The sequence below is a fragment of the Notothenia rossii genome (genome assembly GCF_949606895.1).
Source record: "Notothenia rossii genome assembly, chromosome: 6".
NCBI lineage: Eukaryota > Metazoa > Chordata > Actinopteri > Perciformes > Nototheniidae > Notothenia > Notothenia rossii.
In genome coordinates, this window is record NC_136909.1 from 69,503,616 (window position 1) to 69,518,994 (window position 15,379).

The window sequence follows — 15,379 nt, forward strand, 5'->3', positions numbered from 1 at the left end:
ACTTGCATGTTGCCTGTTTTTAAAAGCCTTACAATGGCATGAATGTGACTGGGATTGTCTCCTGATGGACGTTATATCAGCAGCCAAGGAATTGTAGGGATGTAACTGTCCCAGATGTGTTTGTTGATGCTTTGCTATCATCCGCCTAAATCCCAGTCACATTCTTGTATTTTGAATTGGTCCTTTTTCCGGACTAACAGCACTAACAAACAGGTAGGTGTCAGTAGTTAGGGTAGAGTGTGAGAATTTTGCTGGTTGGAGGGCTTATGCTGAAACAGCACATGCCTGGATGTACGAATAGGGATTATTTTTTCCTTAGGTGATTTATGAACATTAAAAGAAAGTCAGTGTAAGAGCTGGAAGGAAGACGCTTCCCTCTCCGCTTTGTCTCATGCTGTGTCCCACACATTTCACAGTCTAGACTAAAGAAACCCAGCACTCGGCGATGGAATATCAACGGTTCACCCTTACTTAAAGTAAGAGTATCATTATACCCCTTGATCCGCCCCCGTCCTATAATCCAACTACGGTGCAGTCCAAGTATTTGGTCATTTCATTGTTTTTGGTTCACTTCACAAGCACAATGGATTTGAAATAACTACGAGGTTACAGTGCTCAGGGGGAATGAAGTCGAACACGTCTACATTAGCTAAGAGTGTAGGAATCACAACACTTCAAAACGTAGTCGTCTACTTCCAATTTTAGACTGCTCATAAAATAATAGGGCTTCATTTCCCACACTGCTCAAATACCTTTTGACTGCACTGTAAACTAACTCCTGTAGACCCCAAGTCAAAAAGTCTTAGACCTTTTATAAATGACTTTTTAGATTCCCTTAGTTGTACTTTGTACCTGTGAGCAAATGAGTCCAAGTTGTGTTATCTGTAGTTTTTAGTATCTCTTTTAGTCTTGAATAAATACATTTGCTGCTGGGTTGTTTTTGTGTTTGACTCGTCATCAACTATTTATTTTTCAAGTCGAAAGTTTACGTTTTTTGCCTATACAACACTGAAGTCCCATTACACATGGTGCCCAAAAGTGGGTAAAAATTTACTGATCCAGGCAAGCCAAACACTTCTATTCGCTTTTCTGCATATTAGTGGATCTCCTTGTACCCTGTAAGCCACCATCATTTTATGAAATCCTCCAAAAACCAGACTCTCTCAGAATAAACCTACAGTTTTTAGGGGACCAAAAGTGTTGGTGAATTGTTGTCATTAGGTTGCAATGGTTACACAAAAAGATGCATAAGACTTCTTTTAATTGTCTCTCAGTACACCTCAACATTTTATCCAAAGTCTTTCTGAAGATCAATCCTCTGGAATTTCTTGTTCCCTTCACATCATAGTCTTTGCATTTTTTAAATAGTTGGCTAAATGCTGTAACAGCCCAGCTAGAAATGTTTTGTTCTAAAAGGAATGGAATGTTTCAGCGGGAAGTTTTCTTTTGGTTCCCAGAACGTTCTTCTGAAAGGTAGGATAACGTTCTTTAAAAACATTCTTAAAATGTTTGGTGATAACCTTCCTAAAATGCTTTTGATAACATTGTCAGAACATTATGCCCTACTGTTCTTAAAACGTTTTCAGCTACAAGTTAGATTTTATTTTGCCAGAATGTTATTATTTTAGAGAAGGATAACTTGCTTTATGTTTAAACAATTATGCAAATATTCTGTGGTAACAATTTACTAAAATATGTTTACATTATTAGAACATAAAGATATAATATTCCTGTAATTGTTCAACTAAAAATTCCTGGGTGAGTGGACTGACCACTGTGGTCATTAGGATGATTTTGTTAGTTTACTTAACTATTGGAATTTGACTATAAACACATGTAAAAGGATGACTCGGAATCAGCTGGTGAAAGTAACATTTGTTTATTAGAAAAGGGGAGCTGGGAGTGGAGGTTGGTTATGGCAGCAGTGGGAAACAGTTGTTCCAGGGTAGAGAGGCCTGGCTGGTCTTGGGAGTGTGGAAGGCCTTGGATTCCTCCTGGGAGAGACATACAAATGAGTGTGAGGCAAAAGCAGGCAAAGCTGTCAGAGAATATGCTGGTAAAAAGCTAGAGCGGCACGCAACAAACCGTTCACGGCAATATCATGAATTGCATGCTTGTTTAAAAAAAAAGGAGAATGTGGTGACATCAGATTTTTTTTAAACATCCTTTTCAAACAAATGCAACAAGTTTTTTTTTTAAAGCGCACTGCAAATAAATCTGACGTTGACCATGACGGTGTTAATATTTTGCATCACAGGAACGTTTTATAAAAAAGAATAACCTTCTGAAAACATTATCCAAATGTTGCTTTCAGAATGCTCTTCTTTGGTTACCATGTAACATTATGGGAAGAACATCTTTAATTTGTTACCCCAACAACGTCCAAAACACATCCTTAGAATGTTGCAGGCAAAACGTTCCACCTTTGTTAACATATCACATTAAAGGAACATTTTATAAAACACTTTGTCATCTCAGGCCTCAATAACATCCTCAAAACATCCTCTGAATGTTGCAGTTAAAACTTGATGTCTTAGTTAACCTTAAACCTTATAGGAACGTTATTTGAAAAAATAAACATCCTAAAAAGGTTATTTGAACATTAGATTAAAACGTTTCTTTAAAACCTTATTAGAACTTGTAGGTAATGTTAGCCAAAGTTGTGAGAACGTTCCCCGCTAGCTGGGAGGTTCCACTTTGATTTCAGCCACAACAGGTAAGACCACAATATTGTAATATGTTTTAACGGGAGAATAACATCTATTACCCATGCTGCCCAGTCCCCTTGCCCTATCCTCCCTCCCTCTGCTGTATCTGATGCAGTCCTTGCTGTATCAAATTCTGCCCTCCTTCCTGTGTGCCTTGCCTGGAACCAATCACATTCAAGCTTCTGCGATGAGCAGGTGATCATCACCGCTCAGCTGGGGGCAGCATCAGCCAAATCACTTGGCTAATACTGTAGAAATGAAGACTGTTTCATCCAATCATGTGGCAGCTGACCAAGTCTTCAGGAACATCACTAGTCTCTCCATTTACATATTGTTTTTGCTGTGTGGTACATTTTGTTGTAGTTTGATGCTGCCTCGAAGATATTGTTCAGGAATGCGAGTGGGCCCAAGGGAGTACCATCTGTAGCTTAGTCTGGTTTATAACTGGTTATGTTTCCTTTCCTCTCCCGCATCTCCTTTGCTTACTGGAAGCAGCACAGAGACATCTCGTCTGCGGTAGATAGCGGTTTGTCCAAGGACTCGCTGCACACCAGGACCAGCATCAACTACATTGAGGGGGAGAGTCCCCACCTCCCCAAAGAACTGGACCACTCACTGGGAATTGCACGAGAAGAGGTGCCAAAAATGTTTATTTTTGTCCTATGAGTAACACTGTATATATTTTGATTATACATCGCACACTTTACTTGACACTTTTGTTACTACCTCAGATTGTGACAAAGGAGAAAGAAGTGCTGGAGTGGCAGAGAAAGTATGAAGACAGCCGACAGGAAGTGATGGAGATGAGGTAAGAAGTAGTATGTTGAGTTGTCATCCTTTACAACACAGTGAGGTCCCACACATACACTACACAATGTAGATTTAACACTTCCCCGTGTTTATGCTAGATGGTACCGCGTCACCATGCTTAGTGTCTTCTACATAGACTCCACCCATCACTATTTATCCTTGTCAATTGGTTTATCTCGCTTTAAGTGTAAGTCATGGTTAATTGCAGAGTGGAGAGCCATCTGAGTCCTGCTATTGGCACGCGAGTTAATGGTGGAGAAAAGAGGAACCAATGATGTTTGTATATGATATTTGGCAACTTTTCATGACAAGATGTGTTAGTGGCTTTTGGTGTCCTTTGGATTATACACCACCAACAGTCTGAGAACATCTTAAAACTTGGATCAACAAACTAACTCATATTAACGTCCAGAGAGGATTAATCTACAGTATGTCTGACAATTTGGGTTCAAGGAAATACCATACTAAGACTTTGTTCCCTGTCAGCAGCAGGTGGTGGGTGTGGGTCCAGCTGGTTATTGCTCAGTTAGTGTTGAGCTTACTTCATTTGACTGATTAGGTTGGGGATAAGGATGGGCTAAGATGCTAAAGGGGAAGCGTGGCTAATCAATCCTCTTACCCTTTATCAACCTGCTTTTCCCAAAACATGACTTCCCATTGGGCCATGCTGCTACTGGGCTTGAAGTGTGGGGGAGCCTAAATCTGCAATGCTTAGATGAAAACTGTACACACAGTGCAGATAAATAAAAGATACAGAGCTACTGATAGTTTTAGATAATCCGATGATCTAAAGTTGTAGCTTGGATGAAAGTTTGTTTGTTGCTTTCCTAAATTCTAAGAAGATATCTCTAAATAGCACATTTTTTTACTTAAAGTGGGAACAGATAACTTTTCTACTTTTCCTCCACTAGCATTACCATATGATATTATTGTTGGTGCAGAAAAGACAGGGCACACTGTAGTTGTGGATTAGCCTAACAAAGCAAGAAAGAACTGTAAAACACCCATTCATTGTTATAAGTAGGATTGTAGTAGACATTAAAAAGCAGTTTATTACTCAAAAAAACGAATCTACCCCCTCCTCCTCTCCCCGAAATGCTCTCTGGTAGACAATGATGCAGTGTATATGTCTTGGGCTTTTATTGTGAAAGGGAGTTCAAAAATGTCTAGCAGCTTAGAGGGAATCAATCTGAATGCAGATGGTGTCATATTCTACAGCATAAATGCCACTTTGTCTTTTCCATATAAAAAATTCCCAGCATATTAAGGCAATATCACAACCAGGCTCGATAATGTGGTTTTTCTTGCTCGAACAGGCCGACAGACTGACATTTGAAAACATCTACACCGTGAGAAAATATGAGATACAGATTCAACCCCATCAATATATTGATGATCTGACATTTTTTCATCTATAGGAGGATTGTTGCTGAGTATGAAAGGACGATTGCACAGATGATAGGTGAGTTCAATTTTCTATACAGATTTTGGGTTGCTTACAAAACCAGAGGATTGGTTTTCAGGATATTGAACCCTTTGTCTCTCCAAACTCTGCCCCTACTTTTTGCTGCCTTTGTTTGTTTTTTTTGCAATATACAAAATGTGTGCTCTACACTACATTGCACATTATTCCAGAGAGATGTATTTGTTATAATCTGACACAAGCTATCTTGCTTTTATGTTAGATTGATATGAAGTGAACCCTGATGTCATTAGAGTGGGAGGTATTCACCTTTTGCCCACACATGTCCAACTTTATTGGACTCATTAAATCTCGCAGCAGGTTCACTTTCCACATTATTCCTGCTCTCACCTACATCTTCTTCGCCACTTGAAGATTTGATTTCCGCTGCTGTCTAATTTAATTTTCTTCTATCATTAAAGCACTTCTCACAAAAGCCTCAATCTGTCGCCGCTCTTGTCTAACACTCGGCTCTCTCACGTGTCTTGCCCTCCCAGCTTGACTTAACACAGTCCCTTTTTTTCTGTTCTGCTCTCATCTTTGCTTCCCTTTCTATTTGATAACCCTGACAGGCATGCCAGGTGAGTAATGCGGAATTGTTCTTCACTTGTTTGTGTCAGCTCACATCTCGCCACCCGTCCGTCAGAAAAGGGAGCAGATGTGCTCACTTTCTTCATCTCGTCCAGTGACATTTGTTTGTCCATTTTTGTTGCATTTCATCCTGTATGTTGAGACATTGTTTTTATTTTACTTTTTACTTTACTTTAGGAATAATCATATGGTATTTATTTTATCCATTCCCTCAGTGGTTGATATTAAGTACATCATTACTTTGTTTTTTATATTATATGGCTGCAAAAGTCACGCTTGCGACAGGAAATGAAAGGGAAAGCTGGGTAGGTGGCTGAAATATTGTGTAAGGTTCATCATTTAATATTTAAGGGTATAGAAACGAGCTGCAAGGGTCAAGCTGCTAGCTCTGATAATATTGTTTACAGGTCTCTTTGTTTTCCCCATTTTTAACTGTTTTTGTTTGCATGCCACATATAGTTTAGTATTATATGCTATTAAATCATACTAACCCACACATTCATTTTGATATTCTGTCAAAAACAAATGATCTGTTTGTAAGTATTTGTGGGTATAACAAGTAACATGTAATGTATATGTGACCAGTACAGCTGGCTCTTCAGACAGATGATCTGATTTACAGTATGTTTGTGTGTGTCTGTCAGAGGATGACCAGAAAGAGAAGTCTCTGTCCCACCACACCATCCAGCAGCTGATCATGGAGAAGGACCAGGCCTTGTCCGACCTCAACTCTGTGGAAAAGTCTCTTGCCGACCTCTTCAGACGTTACGAGAAAATGAAAGATGTACTGGAGGGCTTCCGCAAGGTGACACAAATGCTCACGACTAAAGAGAATTATTAGGATCTGGCTTTGTAAGACATTTAGATTAACAGTACATTTGTTCAGTATTTAAACAAATGTGTCACTCTTTTCAGAATGAGGAGGTTCTCAAGAAATGTGCTCAGGAGTATCTGTGTAGGGTCCGCAAGGAGGAGCAGCGCTATCAAGCCCTGAAGATTCATGCAGAGGAGAAACTAGACAGGTGGCTCCTAATATCTACAGTTGAATCCACCATGACCATGTTGTTTCCCCCAAAGAGAAAGCATCACAACACATTAAATACATACACTTAATCAATGACAAGAAGTAATATGTTTGGATATATATGCCAATTTAATTAGCTGTTGCTATAGAATATATATAAGCCATCTCCATTTTGAAAGATTTATTCTGCATTGGCTTTACAAACACGAGGTTGCAGTCTCATAGGACCTGAAGCTTTCTCATAGTTAACTGAATAATTAATGTGGTTTTTGAAGATTTGACAATGTGACACCTTTCCCTACTTTCAAGTCTACTTCCAGTGATCAGCACCTCATCACAACCTTTAGTGTGAGTTATTTTTCTCGCATTTTATTCACTCTCCTTGTATTACTTGTGTGGTTCCAGGGCGAATTCTGACATAGCTCATGTACGTGCCAAGGCCATGCAGGAGCAGGCTGCCCACCAGGCCAGTCTGAGGAAGGAGCAGATGAAGGTGGACTCCCTGGAGCGCACCTTGGAGCAAAAGGTCAGTCAGAACTTCTCAATCCTGGGGCTTGAAGGGATGATAAAACCATGGGAAACTATTCATTAAAACAAGTATGTTAATGTTATTTTGACAATTGTTTTACAGAACAAAGAGATCGAGGAGTTAACAAAGATCTGCGATGAGCTGATCTCCAAGATGGGCAGGAGTTAGCGACCACATCGCCAAATCCCACAGAGAAGAAGACCAGTTGTGGGAAATAAACGACTTGGAAAATGAAGCTGATCCGTTGTTTTTACAACTCTTACCAAGGACTGATGGACATTAATGCTAAAACGGCCAAAAGGCTTCAGTTCCTACTGATGTTGTGTATTCAGGATCCACAGGAGCGGCGTTCTCCTTATCACTCTGTACATTTTGATGTGTCGGTGTGTCGTTCTGTATCAGGGGTCTGGTTTCAAGAATATGTAACATATCACTTATGAGCGTGTCTGTGCGTGTGAGTGCGTGTATGATAATGAGAAAGCAAGATCATTGTTTGCAATTTAAATTATCTATAATGATGTTGCCATGACAGCCACTGAGGGAGAAGACTGTTTACCCATCCCTGTTGTTGTCTCCTCTTGATAAGAGAGAAAGATAGACTTTGAAAAACAGATTTAGATTCATTTATAAAATGTTGATACACCACCAAGAGAACACAAACTATCCCAATAGCTTACTGCATGTGGGAGAGAACCTGTATTGTTATGTTTGTATATATTGTACTAAATTCCAAATATAAAAAAAGATTCTTCTGCATTTTTGATAGTTATTCTGTCATCCTCGGCCCACTCTCCTCATGTCACCTTGTAGATATTTGTCATACTTGTAATAGCTTCCTTGACTATTTTTTGGGATTTTATTTTGATATAAAGCAAACTAATCGTGACCTTATTAAGTTGTGAGCTGGAGTCATTTAATCATTTTATGGATATGTCCTAGTTCTGCTACGGTTGTTTTGTCACACTGAGGAGTGTCTGCACAGCTGCTGTACAACATCTGCTTACAAAGTGCAATAAAAGATGGCAATACAGCACCCTGGGTCCACTGATGACATGTTTTCTATTAAATGTTGTTGTACTGGCATGACCAATGAAGAAATTCTGATTTGTTACAATACACCTATTTATCTACATATTGGTGTTTATGAGGAAAATGAATATGCAAATAGAATTACTATCATTCTAGTTTTCTTCCAAAGTTGCTATGATTGAGTTAAATGAGGTTGAAAAAGGTACCTGAAACTAATGGGTGAATGATTCCCCATGACTCTGATTAGCTCCAGAAATGTATTTGGGTTTTTCCTTGGCCCTTAGTAGACCCTTTCAACAAGTTTCATGAAATAGGATCCAATACATCTTCTGGAAACCTTCTGTCCAACAGCTAAACAAAAAACAAACCAAAACAAAGTTACAACCTAATTGGCGGAGGTGGAAATTAAGCATCTTTCTCTCAATGTTGCAGTAGTTGAATGAAAAAACCCACAGAGCAAGCCAGAAAATCAACGACTTCATAATCACACTTGAGTGAAAATAATAAAATATAAATAATAAATATGTTTATAAGCATTCAGTCAAAAAAATATAATATAACATATTTTGACAAGTAATTGACTTCATTTGACAAGGATTATGCATTGTTCAATAAAGTAAAGTCAGTAAAACACATTTATTATAGCAGTATTTTTGAAACAGATGTCTAACCTGAATTGATTTACTGCAATTGGAACTGTAATATCAAATATCTTAACCATCTCTATAGAATCTACATAGACCCGCTTAATCACCAGGTCTAAAAAATCCTGCCATATCACCCCCATTCTAGCCTCCCTGCACTGGCTACCAGTTCATTTCAGGATCCAGTACAAGATCCTGATTATCTCATACAAAGCTCTAAATGGCCAAGCCCCAGCCTACATCAGCGAGCTCATTCCACCACACCAAAACACTCGTTCGCTGAGGTCCTCTGACCAGGGGCTTCTGGCAGTGCCCAGGACCCGACTAAAGACCAGGGGGACCGGGCGTTTGGGGCGGCCGCCCCTAGACTCTGGAACGCACTTACCCCGGTCCTGAGATCGGCTCCCTCCCTCAACCTGTTCAAGGGACACCTAAAGACGCACTTATTTAAGCAGGCGTTTGAGCAGTCTTAGGCCGTTCATCACGTCACTGTCCTGTCACTGTCGATCACTGGTTCTCTTGCACTTGGTTTCATGTTTGTATATTGTTTTTAAGTTTTTATTCTATTTTCCTGTCATGTTATGCTTTGTTATTATTATGCCTTAGTGCCATATTGGCCTAATTGTTTTGACTGCTATATTTTGTACAGCACTCTGTGCATTCGTGCTGGGAGGGGTGCTTTAGAAATAAACTTTTACTTACTTACTTTACTATAAGCAGTTGTTGAAAAAATCTCACACAGGCAGACGTACCTCTCAGGGCAACCAATGGCAAATTAACCTGGGAAACTAAATGGCCACCTGTTGGGCCAAGTTAAAGTTCACAGATCAGTTAGGTACTGGAGCAGGTGAGACAGGGACAAGAAAGGGCTGATCTTCACTCAGGAGGTGTGGCTAGAGAACAGCAGTGAGGTGAGAGGTACAGTATGAAGGAAGAAGCAACGATTGACCACAGAGCTGTGGGTCCCAGTGGAGGGTCTGATAATCTCAGTCAGTGCAGGAGGGGATATTATCTCATCTGATAGCTCAGATTTAGCTCCGGGGTCTTTAGGAACAAACAATCTGCTTTGCATTGTGAGATCTCCAAGAGGACCGCCAGCGCCATGAGAGCTGTCCACTTCTGGCCACTGCTCCTGCTTCCTCTGTTCCTGCTAGCAACCTACAGTAAGGATTTTAGGTTTTGTATAGTTTTTTATATATACCCAGTCCTGTTCCCCTTTAGATCTCCCCTCTATTTGTTATCTATCAGTCAGTTTGAATGCAGGTATCTCCCTCCAGGTATATCCTTCTCCCTTGCCACTCTTGAATTTCCAAGAACAGTTTGCATTTGTTGTTTTTCTGTATTTCAGTGTTCTCTGAGAGACAGGAAAATAACTTATCCATTCTTATCTCACGAAATGTTGAACATAACAACATTTCAGTTTTTCAGAAAATGCCTTGTATGTTTTAAAGGACTTATACCTTCTAATGACACTTTTAATCCTGTCAACTTTGCTAAGTTGCTGTTATAATTACTTAGTTAGTTAATTAGTTTTTCCTTCCTTCAGTTTGTAATCTTCCTCTGTAACTAGCATGCAATCCTAACAGTTAATCTCTTAATAGGCCTGAAGACTAATGCTTGTAGCATATGTGTGTAGAGCGGCTGTGCTGTGGGGATAGATTGGGGTCAACTATGAACAGCGGGGGGGTTTATTTGTCATGTCAACAGGCACACACGAAGCAAAGCAATGAAACAAGTTTCTCAAATCCATATAATACAATTATGCTTTTATCAGTTGAAGGGCTTCACAGATGAATAATTTAATTATTAGTCTCATGAGGTTGATTTGCTGATTTTAAGAGAAGATTTCACCTTTCTGGTCTATAGATGAAGAGGCATAACACGTGTCGGGCTGAACGACTTCCTGTCCTCCTACACATTATAACTGGCTGATAAAAGACAGTTTCAGTGATAAAGGATGTGATTCTGATGGCCAAGACAAAATATGTTTAGTGTCCAGCTCGATTTGGTCCTCTTAAGAAGAAACATGAAAGGCTGTTTGGGAAGGGACATTTAAGAATTTAGGATAAGGATGTAGGTTTTCAAAAGAAAACTTTATAGTGATATTTTTAAGGTCAGTTAGTTCTCAAATAGGTGCTCATACTCCTCTCTAGAGCTTTAAACATACATTTTAGAGTTTTAAAGTGGGCCTCTGAAGCTTTAGCTAAAGGTTAGAAAGATTTATTTTTAAATCCGAGTGCACTTGTTTCATTCTTTGCTGGATTTAATGAAGACTTGTGTGAAGGAAGTGACTCATTGGGCCTCACTTCTATCTCAATGTGGGACAAAGTCATGCATCCGAGTCACTGCAATGTGAGGTGTCTGTTTGAACACTCATCCAACACACTGTTCCTGCTGTGTCGATAAAGGGTAAAACACATTCAGTTAAGTCCCTGGTAAGCATTGAATGATCTTCACGAAAATACTACAATTCATGATTAATGAAAATTATTTAATTTGAGTTTGCCACAATGTAACTCAGTGAAATTACTCTTTTGGAAATTAAATTGCTGTCTGATGAGTTAGCATGTTTGATGCTATCAACCCAGACTAAGATAAACTATACTTTAGAGATCACTTAACTATTTTCTTTCAACACGGCATGAAGTTTTCGTCGTCCTGCTTGAGTGTGTGCTGTAACAAACAGTATTTATTTGCTGCTTCCTCCAGGTGAGGCTCTGCAATGTTATAGCTGTATGGGCTCCAATAACGACGACTGCAACCGGCAAGGCTCCAAAACGTGTCCCAGCTACTCTGATGCCTGCGCTGTGGTGGTGGGCCATGAAAGTGAGTCCAACAATGACAGATAGTAACCTTTCTTTTACAAGCTCTTTTTTTCCCACCCATATTAGAGATACAAAAAGCTGTTTTTATATACAGTAGGTGAGGTTGTGGGTTTAAGTGAGGACAGGCTGCTTTCTGGAGGCACATCCTAGCAGGTGGTCCAAGGCGTTTAAGGAAATTAAGAGCTTTGCTGCACCTACCTGATCAATATCCTAAATTAGGAATCCATGTGTGCAAGGCAATAAAACAATTTTCTTTCACAAACTCAATTCAGTTTTTAAATGTTTTAATCATAAGAAAGGGGCAATAGGAGATGTCCTTAAATGACAGATATTAGATACTCCAGTTTCCCTACATTAATGCATACTGGACACACACAGACAAATAACAAAATAAAGAAGGAAAGGGGTTTGTTCAAGTAAATCAACTGCTTCACCAGTGCAACTGAATTCTATTTCTGCCTGTTTTGTCAGGTGGGGTTATGAAGTCATGCTCCTACAAGTCTTTCTGTACTCAGGCCAACAGCCAGGGCTACAGAGCGCCAGGTGTCAGAGTTCACTGCTGCTACGGGGATGACTGCAATGTGACCAGTTTTGCCTACAGGCTGCCAGGACTCAACTATCTGCTGCTGATTCTGCCTCTGTTGTTCCACTGTGTTTTGCAGTAGACCTACAGCTCAACTTCGCCATGCCAACAATATCCACCTGTAAGACAAATGCCAACTGGTGTTGTTCTTATTTACTCCAAAAATGCCAAATAACCCTGCCTAATTGTATGCGTCATGCTTAACTACCATTCCACTCTTCTTTGATATACCTCATGTATCCAAATAAAAACGTATACATCAAGCAGTTACTATATATATAAACTTGTGGTGCTAAGTGTGACTGCATGGATTATATATACCATGTTGGATTGACTCCAAGCAGTACTGAAGTACATTTACCTTTCAATGGATTTTACTCAGCCATTATCTAAAGGATTCTAAGGGAAGGGCTGTTATACGCATAGATAATTTATTATTAGCTTTCTATATTGATAAAGGAAGAGATGCTGTTCATCAGTTAGCTCAACCTGGTTAAATGCTCTGTACACAATGTGTGAAATGACTGAAAGGATTTTACACAACATACATTGACGCCTGAGTATCTCAGAAGAGTTTTGTTGGAGTAGCAGATGTTCCAGTATATAAACATGGCCCTTAAGAGTTCAATCATCTGATATGTTGTTACATCATTAGCCTTCTATCTGACGAGCATGCCACCACTGTGCTGTGCGAGATATGTTGAGGGTGGTGAGAAAAAACTTCTCACACACAGCAAATTAACGTAAGCCTTACACACAACAGGCAAGGTGTGTTACACCATTGAGGTTAATCCACTATACGTTTGAAGATACTTAAAGAATGACTGAGTATAAACAGTATTTGTGACTTCTCACTGGAAGATGGCCTATAATCTAAATAGCAGCTCTTGTATATATTGTGCAGAATATTAAATTAAAAAAGAATTATGTCCATTTTATGAAGAATACTGTTTATTGTGTATTTTTATTTTGCAATTATTTCTAGAGAACTAACATTAGGAAATGTTCCAACTTCAAAAATCATTAAATATAAAGAACCTTAAGATACTGTACATGTATTTGTGTTACTGCGTGTACACTTCAGTCTGTACACCATGTCATAATTTCAGCCCTAAAAACAACACTGACATATAAAACAAATCATTTAAATATTTTACAGCTTTTTACTTTTTCCTTCAGTAGAAGCTGCAGTGGGCTATTATTCTTGTGCGGAGGTGGAAGAAGTACTTGTATCTTGTACTTGGGTACTCTTTTACAAAGTCCGGCATTCCAAATGTTACTCAAGTAAAAGTACAAAAGTATTGTGGTGGGAATGTATCGATCAAATGTGGATAGAGAATCAAACCATTCTGCTGTCTTTGTCGTATTTTAGTTATTGCAAGAAAGTTCAGTCAGTCATACAGAGAGCATACAGTCTGCAGAGTGAAAGACGAATAATAGAGTTTGGGTTTCATATTTAAACACAGAGAGAGGAGAAAGGGAGGGGTGAAGCTTGGTGATAACAATGGAGCATTCTGGAAGTTAGGGAGGCCGTATCAGGATGTTCTCAGTTCACCTGAGTTGAAGGTCATACTGTTGGTGCACATCGAGTGTAACTAACAACACTGCAACAAATCTTCTTAATAAGAAATGTTCCCAAGCTTAGCAAAAAAAGGAAAGTAGTAAATATAGATAAACATTAGCAAATACAAATCACACAATGATATTATTAAAGTGAGTATAATATTTTTCTATTAAAAGTATGAGCATCAAAATATATACCAAAGTAAAAGGACTCATTATGCAGATCGGTCCATTTCAGAATCATATGATATATTTTGACTATTATTATTGATCATTAAAGTGTTATCAAAGCAGGTTAAGGTGTGGCTATTTTTAATGACTTTGTGTACTGCAGGGTAGCTTGTGAATTTACTCCAGGTGTTACTAAAGTGTTATTTCAGTGATGATTATATTTCACATCATTAATCCAAATCTTTAAAGTAACTAAAGTTATTTAGTGGAGTAAAAGTAGATGATTGACCTCTGAATTGTAGTGGGGTAGAACTACAAAGAAGCAACACATTGAAAAACTCAAGTAAGTTACAAGTATCTCAAAATTGTACTTCAGTACAGCACTTGAGTAAATGTACAAGTTACTTCCCACCTCTGTGCTTGTGTGCATACATTCTACCAGAAACGTATATTATCTGTCCTGGGATTATTACAGTGAATACAAATTATAATCCATAAAATATCTTAAAACTGATGAGATAGTAGTGTTTTGTGAGTTGTTTGTACATAGGTCTGTGATTCACAATAGGGTTTAAGGTGTTTTTTAATTTATTTAAAAACATTTTGAAAAAATAGAAGTTCTTAACAATGGCCTGTCCCCAGCCAAATTGGAGCGAGGGGTTTACATCTTTTAATTAGCTAAAAACGTTTATTTAAACCGCCCCCCCCCCCCCCCCCCCGTAATTAATAACACTTTTAACTTGTTATCTTTTACCACAGTTCATTGAAAACATTGAATAATGCTTACATTTGACCAAAAAATGATGTTTTACAACAGTCCCCATGTTTTTGGTCAGTCCGGTCACGCTTCATAAAATACTCCATAAGTAGCTGAGCATGGACAGAACATCCCCAGAAGAACCAGCATTTCAATTATTATAATACTACAAGTTAAAATATATGTAAGTATTGATCATTTGTGTTGTTTGTGCTGTACTATACGGTCTGTTTCTTTATTGTGTTAAGTGAGAAGTAAAGAAAAGCTGTGCGTTGCTGTTATCACTTGCTCAGTGCCATTTCATTTGACCAAATGTCTTTACATATACATTTAATATATTTTATTATTATCCACCTTTTTGTTTTATGTCCTTTTATTTAAAACATTCTTTGAGAATTCATCTTCTGGTTCAAATAAATGTAATTTGTATAATCACTCTTTTGTCTTTGTTCTACATGAAAATGTTAGAGATTCCATTCAAATCTGTTGATTATTCAGATCTTCCTCAGGCTAGGAAAAAAAATTAAAATGTTTTTAATGCTAAATGTATGTCATTTTCTCACAGGATATAGAATGAGACAACACAGTTTGTATCCATTGTGTATGAATGCTTCAGCTCTTCAGAACAACATAGTAAGATGTGAGCATGTTCCTAATTGTGTTGGTATGCAACCTATAGGTCT

The 15,379-nt window shown here is 38.5% G+C and overlaps 2 protein-coding genes and 1 long non-coding RNA gene across 5 annotated transcripts in view; 2 read left to right on the plus strand and 1 right to left on the minus strand.

Moving 5' to 3' along the window:
* The window catches only part of tacc2 (transforming, acidic coiled-coil containing protein 2), a 50,527-nt gene extending 42,370 nt beyond the window's left edge, over nt 1-8,157 (plus strand). For all 3 annotated transcript variants that reach the window (XM_079688217.1, XM_079688219.1, XM_079688218.1), the window contains 7 exons: nt 3,201-3,344; nt 3,440-3,516; nt 4,937-4,980; nt 6,216-6,376; nt 6,487-6,593; nt 7,001-7,121; nt 7,227-8,157. In XM_079688217.1, coding sequence (XP_079544343.1) covers nt 3,201-3,344; nt 3,440-3,516; nt 4,937-4,980; nt 6,216-6,376; nt 6,487-6,593; nt 7,001-7,121; nt 7,227-7,292 — 720 coding nt within the window. In that variant the 3' untranslated portion in view covers nt 7,293-8,157. The remainder of the gene's footprint in view (nt 1-3,200; nt 3,345-3,439; nt 3,517-4,936; nt 4,981-6,215; nt 6,377-6,486; nt 6,594-7,000; nt 7,122-7,226) is intronic.
* LOC307043661 overlaps nt 1-15,379 on the minus strand; it is a 401,538-nt gene that overhangs the window by 100,804 nt on the left and 285,355 nt on the right. The gene's annotated exons all lie outside the window — the stretch shown is intronic.
* ly6pge (lymphocyte antigen 6 family member pge) lies at nt 9,900-12,287 on the plus strand (the record flags this gene model as incomplete). Its single annotated transcript, XM_079687041.1, has 3 exons — nt 9,900-9,960; nt 11,507-11,623; nt 12,094-12,287. 3 exons carry the CDS (start codon nt 9,900-9,902, stop codon nt 12,285-12,287), a joined length of 372 nt encoding a protein of 123 aa, XP_079543167.1.